This window comes from Papaver somniferum, chromosome 5, assembly GCF_003573695.1.
Source record: "Papaver somniferum cultivar HN1 chromosome 5, ASM357369v1, whole genome shotgun sequence".
Classification (NCBI taxonomy): domain Eukaryota; kingdom Viridiplantae; phylum Streptophyta; class Magnoliopsida; order Ranunculales; family Papaveraceae; genus Papaver; species Papaver somniferum.
Window position 1 is genome coordinate 50,449,493 of NC_039362.1, and position 7,463 is coordinate 50,456,955.

The 7,463-nt window shown below is 36.0% G+C and overlaps 1 protein-coding gene across 3 annotated transcripts; it reads left to right on the top strand.

The window, feature by feature from the left end:
• LOC113281556 (U3 small nucleolar RNA-associated protein 25-like) lies at positions 1–7,136 on the top strand. Of its 3 annotated transcripts, none has more exons than XM_026530342.1 (26): positions 1–133; positions 211–324; positions 597–738; positions 823–923; positions 1,025–1,220; positions 1,475–1,619; positions 1,735–1,858; positions 2,188–2,291; positions 2,408–2,539; positions 3,045–3,125; positions 3,448–3,629; positions 3,773–3,845; positions 3,926–3,985; positions 4,111–4,149; positions 4,239–4,327; positions 4,647–4,711; positions 4,990–5,036; positions 5,170–5,229; positions 5,373–5,444; positions 5,629–5,658; positions 5,787–5,881; positions 6,030–6,135; positions 6,292–6,354; positions 6,465–6,536; positions 6,653–6,750; positions 6,869–7,136. In XM_026530342.1, the coding sequence occupies exons 1-25, from the start codon at positions 106–108 to the stop codon at positions 6,725–6,727; spliced, it is 2,295 nt and encodes a 764-aa protein (XP_026386127.1). In that variant the 5' UTR covers positions 1–105; the 3' UTR covers positions 6,728–6,750; positions 6,869–7,136. The 3 variants fall into 3 exon arrangements, with proteins under 3 accessions (XP_026386127.1, XP_026386128.1, XP_026386126.1); XM_026530343.1 differs by having other exon boundaries at positions 6,930–7,136; XM_026530341.1 differs by having other exon boundaries at positions 6,653–7,136.
• Positions 7,137–7,463: the final 327 nt, after the last annotated feature.

Sequence of the window (7,463 nt, forward strand, 5' to 3'; positions counted from 1 at the left end):
CAGCAAATACATAAACCCTAAAACCCAAATACTTTTGTGGAGAGGAAGAAGAAGAAATTCAATTGCTGACGTCTCTCTCACTAACTAAAGGCTGAAACCCTAATAATGGCCGGAGCTTATGGAAGAAAAAGAGGTAAATGATGAAAAACCCTCATCTTCTTTTAATTGTGATCGATTTTCAAAAGGTTATGTTTTGTACATTACTAACAGGGAGAGAGAGACCGAAATCAGAAGAGAAGAATGTAAAAAGCAAGCAATTCAAGAAAAAGAACGGCAGAATGGAGCATAAGTTGGCTTGTAGCCCTGCACCTAGTTCTTCTCCAGGTATGCCAACTGCTTTTTCTCTCTCTCTCTCTCTCTCTATTGCGTTCAGTCAATGGACTTTGGAGCTACGAATCAATAAAGCCTAAAACTTTGATTGCAAATTGGTAATTTGAGCTTACCCAAGTAACTCTTAGAACTTAAGAATCCAAAGAAAAACCCGAGTGAGAGTATCTTCTATATACACTTGCCAATTTTGAGCTTACCCAAGTAACTGAATCAGCACCGGAATAGATGGAATATCTGTATAAATCTTTTATATTTGTATCGATCAGAGATATCATCTGAAGAGGAGGAACCTAGAAGAAGCGTAGCTTCTGAGGAACTGGTGGTTCATAGAGAGCCTTCTATATATAACAACTTGTTAAACACTTTGGGTAAAGGAAGTGGTTCTTTTGCGAACTTCTATAAGAACAGGTATCTTTTTTACTCTTCGAGGCTGTAGTTATAGATTTCTTAATTGTTGTGGTTTTATTAATGTAGATGTGTTTCTAATTATAGACAAAGAGACGAAGCAGGTATAAGTCACTCGGATGAAGATGAAGATGAAGATGACGATGATGAAAATGGCACAGCTGAAGTGAAGGAGGAATCCGAGGAAGGTCAGGTTAATCTTATAATTTGGATATTTAGTATTTGAGAATTGTTCTTCAATATGTGACTTGGCCTATTTTTTTCATTGGCATTCTGCTTCTTTTTTCAGGATCTGATGGTGAGTCTGATCAGAGTGATTCCATGGAAGCTGATGTACAAGAACCTACACAGTCTAATAGTATGAAGGAGAATGAAGAAGAAGATGAAAGTGAAAACAACGGTGAAGCATCTGCTACTGACCAAGAGGATGATGATGACTTAGAGGTTAATGGCGAAACTGATATCGATTCATCAGTTGTCTCAAGGTGGGTACTTTGGGACATATTCGTCAGATGTCGATTATATGACGTTTTTATTCTTCTTGGTTGCCAAGTTTCTATATTAGTCTGACAAACAGTCGTAACACATTCTTGTATGTATAATGCTTGAGATTAAGTTGAACCAGATAGCTGTATTGCAAATTGTGTAGGTTCTTGTGGGTTAGAACTAGGGGATTCTTCCCTTCTGGCTGATAACTTTATATTTGTAGGGCTTTTATGATGTGAATTATTTCATGCAGCTCCTTCAATCTCCACTTGGGGCATACCCTATCAACAGACGAGGTTGCTGGTTTAACCAAAAAGCAGTCGAAATACAAATGGAAGGTGCCTGCTGTTGGCAGTTCAACAGCCAAATGGATAGGGACAGGAGAGTGTTTGCAAGAGGTACTACCACTTTTGTTGATTGCTCATTAGCTTTAACTCGAGTATCATTTATTGCGTCACCGGTCTATTTGTATCTCTATCATTTGTGACTTCAAATTCACGATTTGTTTTGCAGGAGGTTGACGATAGTTCTTGTTATGGTCTAAAGCCAAAATTGTTTAAGCATTGGTTAGATTTGTATAAGACATCTGGAGGCAATGACTTTCATTCATCCAGGCAGAGACTGTTTTTCACTCTTTGTAAGTTATTATATTCAGTATTCAACTTGAGAATTTATCATTATATTTTTAGGGTGTTGTGGAGCTAAACGTCAGTCAACAACTAACCCATGCGCAGAACTTGGCACTTAATTTGTTTCCTTCGTGTTCTTGGTGTTATCATACTTAGCCATCTCATTAGGATTTTATTCCAGATAACTGAATCGATAAGCTGATGGTGAAGGATTGTCTATTGCAACAGAAAATTCATCATCTGACCTCATACCCTATACGATCACTTAATGTCTTTGTGCTAATGTGTTTCCCGTGGTTGCTTGTTTGTTTATAAAAGCTTCATACATGCTTTTCAGGTACAAATTATCGTGACATATTCCACTGTAACAAGAAACCCTTCTACCTTAAAGGAGGCCAGGAAGAAGATTCAAGTATCATGGATTCATATATTATACATGCTGTATGTGCCAGTTTTTCTATGTTGCCATTGCACTCTTTATGTTTATTTTGTTGCTTTCACCATGCCATTTTCTCTTTACTGATGAAGTTCATAGATATCTTTTCTCCATTTTGTAGCTAAATCACGTGTTCAAAACTAGAGATTTTGTGACTAAGAATGAAGCGAAATTGGCCAAGCATCCAGAGAATGTTAGAGAAGAAGTTGTTAACAGCGAGAAATACCTTGATCATGGGTTTACTCGTCCTAAGGTATTGATATTTTGCTGTGCTTCGTACACATAAATTAGCTTCAGTAAACCATGGCTAATTACAGGATAGTTATGTTGTGGGACCTGGCCACTGTGTTATATTCTCATGCTTTAGATATAATGCCAGTTTCCATATGCTAGAAAGATGAGCTCTACTTTTCTTGCTGTTAAATGTTTCCACATAAGTGCTTGCTGCTCTAGGTTTCATTTATCAACATTTCTGTTTACCTCTTAAGTTCTAGCAACAAATTAATACTCATGTGAGCACATACGTCTCTCTGTCTCTGTCTTATTTGGATGAAACTCTTGCCGATATTTCTGTTTTCGTCAAAAGGAAATTGATTAACACTAAATAAGCAATTTCATTATGTCCTTCTGTGAAGATGCCAACCTGAAATAACTATTTAATGTCCCTTCTATTTTATAATCCTTAGTGGATGGCCTTTATTTTTGGCTTTAATCATCGACTTATAGTTACATTATGGTATGTCTTGGTATGTCTGCAGGTGCTGATTGTATTGCCATATGCAAGTATTGCACTTCGTGTCGTTAAGAGGCTCATAACACTGACACCTTCGTCACACAAAGTATGGCTATTAATATTACCTCAGTTTTATGTTAAGATCTAATTTGTTCAGTGGAAACTTCAAAATGTTGTTGGTGTCACATTTTCTTATTGATATTTCCGAGAAATATGTGTTTCACTGTGGATACATTTTCTAACAATAGGCCATGTCTGCATTAACTTCCTGTTTCATCATTCCGCTGGAAAGGGGATTGATGAACGTAGACTAGGCCAATAAAAGCAGATATGGGTATGCCAGGAAATTGATTAGGAAGTGTTTGTGTATTTCCTAGAATTCAGTACTTATCTTGGTATCGATTTTCTTCTTGTGTTTTTTATTCTAGGTTAATGTAGAGTACACTGATCGGTTCCTGAAGGAATTTGATACCGCGGAGAATGATGTATCAGAAGAGGTACATGACGGGGAGCGTTTAAAAATTAGGAAGTCTTCAAAACCTTCGGACTACGAAGCTCTTTTTGGTGGGATTAACAATGATCTCTTTATGCTAGGCATCAAATTTACAAGGTTTGATATATTATATTTCACTATTTTGAAGAAAAAAACTGACAAATCAAACGCCTATTACTTGCTTACATACCTGATGCATGGATATAATCAAAAACTGCGTAACAGGACCTCATTTGTTTTTCGGTTTGTTGAATCTGTAGGAGAAGCATCAAGCTATACAGTGACTTCTATTCCTCGGATATAATTGTTGCTTCTCCACTTGGACTAGTAAATGTATGTATCTATTACGCTCTTAAAGCATTACCGTCGTTAAGTATGATATTGACATGATACATTCTATCATATCTTATTAGAAAATTGAGGCCGCACAAATTAACAAAGAGAAAGATGTTGATTATCTCTCTTCAATTGAGGTATGGGATTTTGTTTATACAATTTTTTTTTCCTGAGTGACTGCTATTTCCCTTCACTTTATCTGTTTTAGCACATGCTTTGTTTACAAATCTCGAACTCAAGGATCTCTCTGATGGTTTTACAGGTTTTGATTGTTGATTATGCAGATGTAATATATATGCAGGTAAGGCACTCAAGTTTTAATCCACCGTCGGAACAATTTCAGCTGATTATTAATATTATTTTTCCTCAACCCATCATCGATTTGTGCAGAACTGGGCACATCTGAACACTGTAGTTGAAAAGCTGAACCAAATACCAGCCAAGCAGCATGGAACTGATGTGATGCGCATTAGAAAATGGTTGGTTGTTGTTTTTCATTTGAAGATTAAAGGTTACAAACTTACAGTGTCACATCATTACCTTCAACTGTTTTTTATCTTAGTCTTGCCCCTGGTCTTATGTTAAAATTGTCTTTTCGAAGCTGTTTTGATACTTTCACGTTTCCTATGTCACATGTTTGTAAAATTGTAATTGCAATTTGCACAAGATGAAATATCAAAATCGTTTTACATGAAGTAAGATGATGTTCATTCCTCACTTTTTTAATGTTAAATCTCTTATCTTTGGTGTGGAGTACCATATGTGCAATATGCTCATCTAATTTTCTGTCATTTTTAGGTATCTGGATGGATACGCAAAGTTTTATCGCCAAACAATTCTGTTAGGTTCTTTTCCAAATCCAGGTAAATGCGTTTATAAGAATTTCAGTCCAGGCATGGGTTAATCATTGTTGCTGTAGAGTTTACATTTGTAACACATATGGTCCGCATTTTTCAAGTTGTTGTCTGCATTTGACACTATCAATGACACCTTCATGAAGTACTTACTAATTTAGCTCGAAATGGACTTGGAAGTATTAATAAGTACGCAAAAATAAATAAAAAGAACACCTGTCAACCCCTCCATTCATGTTTTGGGTGTTTAGATTATCTGACTAACATCTATCTTCTTCTTGTATCAGAAATAAACTCACTGTTCAATCAACTTTGTGTGAATTATCAAGGGAAGGTGTGTGCTCAAGTTCTTCCTAGAGTTTGATTGCGAATATGGATATGATGTTCATTCTGAACACAAATGGTCAATTCTCGTACTCTTCTTCTTGTGCAAATTCTGATTGTTGGTCCATATTGTTTTTCTTTAGGTGAAGTCAGTAACTGAATATAAAGGTGTTCTTCCAAAAGTGTTGCTTCAAGTGCGACAGGTGAGTTAGCCATGACAGTATTTCCCTCAGATAGAACTGTTCACTAAAGCATTTTGAAACTGCTTACCTGCTCAGCTTGCTGAATTATGAAATGAGTAATTCCTCAGACATTCTATAATTTTGATTAAATTACAATTCTACAGATGTATGAGCGCTTTGATGTCACTTCTATTGCTGAGGCTGCTGATGCTCGCTTTGATTACTTCACTAAGAAGGTCAGTTCCATTATTTTTTTTTACAGGATCCTTCGGGGTAAGTTCTTATGATGGTTCTTAGAAGGTATTTCGTGCATGTATTGTCATCTGGGGTACCTTGCTTATGAGTACCCATGTAAGCTCTTCTCTTATCGTATCTTCAATGAATCATCTAATATGATGCATACTGATTTCCTAATGGCAGGTGTTTCCCAAGATAAAGGATTCTCTTCAGGTATATTCTCACTAATCAGATGCTAATTGCTTTATTTGATAAATATTGTCACTCATCCAGAAAAGAGTTAGAAACAGAAAAAAAACAAAAGATTAACTATGTTCAGTATTCTTTTTTTTTGTTACCAGGGTGGGACAATGCTATTTATCAGTTCTTACTTTGAGTATGTACGAGTGAGGAATTTTATGCAGTCCCAGAATGCTTCCTTCTGCATGATCTCTGAGTAAGTATCTTTTCCTACTATGCTCTATAAATCATCTTTAGGGAAACTTTAATAGCCGGTGCATCCTACTTCCTACAAATGCGAAAAGCAAAGATTTCCCCGTGAGGATATGGAGTGGCATTTGATGTTCAATTTTCGAAATTTTTAGGTACACAAAGCAAAGTGATATATCTCGAGCCAGGATTTGGTTTTTTGAAGGAAAGCAGAAAATCATGCTTTACACAGAAAGAGCTCATTTTTATCACAGATATAAGGTGCCGTGATTGCTTAGAATGTTGATTCCATCTGCTTATGAGGACCCAGCTTGTGGATCATGCTTTTAATCTTCATGTTGTACGCGTAAAACCTTATTTGTCTTTTAATCGATCTTTTTGTTTTACTACTTTGCAACTTATCTTATTGTGTATCAGATTCGTGGCATAAGGAATTTGATCATCTATTCGCTTCCAGAAAGGAAAGAATTTTACCCTGAGGTATCGTCTCTTGTCTTTATTGGAGAATTTGATCTCGTTTGTCACATTGTTTTTGAATATTATATCCTCCTGTGGCATATTTTTTTAATATGTTTATGTCTTCACTTCAGCTTGTTAATATGATTGAAGAGTCGGACAACAGGAATTGCACTGTTCTTTTTTCTCGCTTAGATCAGCTTCGGGTAATGTCACTCAGCCTTTACATAAATTCATACTGTAAACTTACCTTCTCATTCTTACTTTTGGCGGTGAATTTTGAAGTGGAGAAATATAACTTTTTTTTTAATTGGATTTTTAGCTCGAGAGAATCATTGGATCTACCTCTACGAAAAGATTAACGTCCTCAGAGAAGAATCTTTTTGTTTTTTGTTAAATAGGGCAACTGGATTACGTATTGTAAGCATCTTCACATTTTTTTTCCTTCTTCGCAAATAGCTAATTGATTTTACATTCAACCCTTTTACAGGGAGCATGATCAAAGTATCCCCCAATCATGATAACTGAATTTTTACAGGTTCTGGTTCTACTAGAACTGAGACCATTAAGAATTTTTCGGCTCCTTAATCATATACTAGGTATCGCCGAGGCCTACGGTTCCGGTTCAACCTCTTTGATTCGTTGTGGTGGTACTCGACCTCTTTGATTCATTGTTGTGGTACTCGACCTCTTTGATTCGTTGTGGTAGTACGATTTGTATTTTCTTGTTATAAAAAATGGGACCTAAATTGAGAAAAAGAAGTTATTCGGTAAACTTGGAGTTGAAATTAAAAGACTTTTGCTTACCTTTATTTGCGCAATCACACTGTACATGTTAATTTACCAATACTTGATTCTTGGATTAACTATTGCACACTTTGTCTGTTGGTAGCCTCTTTTTTCTTTTTTTGAGAGCAAAGGGCAAATTGTATTAAAAACAGAGCTTCATCAAAGAGATGAAACTAAGATTACAAAAGCTTTGGGTTAGCTAATTGTTACCAACAACTGCCTTCCAATTTGAGATTAAGGTGCTCAGAGAGTAGCCCTCAAGTAACATTGAATTCAAAGACCAGTTATATAGAATACATTTAATGGAAGTGATAAGTTGATCAAAATTCCTCTGATACTCCCAA

What these genes read in the sequence shown, in the direction of transcription:
- LOC113281556 (XM_026530341.1), top strand. Translation starts at nt 106, where the DNA reads ATGGCCGGAGCTTATGGAAGAAAAAGAG. An exon ending in ATTCATATATTATACATGCT is followed by an intron (nt 2,292 to 2,407) that starts GTATGTGCCAGT and finishes TCCATTTTGTAG; the next exon opens with CTAAATCACGTGTTCAAAAC. An exon ending in TGTTGCTTCAAGTGCGACAG is followed by an intron (nt 5,230 to 5,372) that starts GTGAGTTAGCCA and finishes ACAATTCTACAG; the next exon opens with ATGTATGAGCGCTTTGATGT.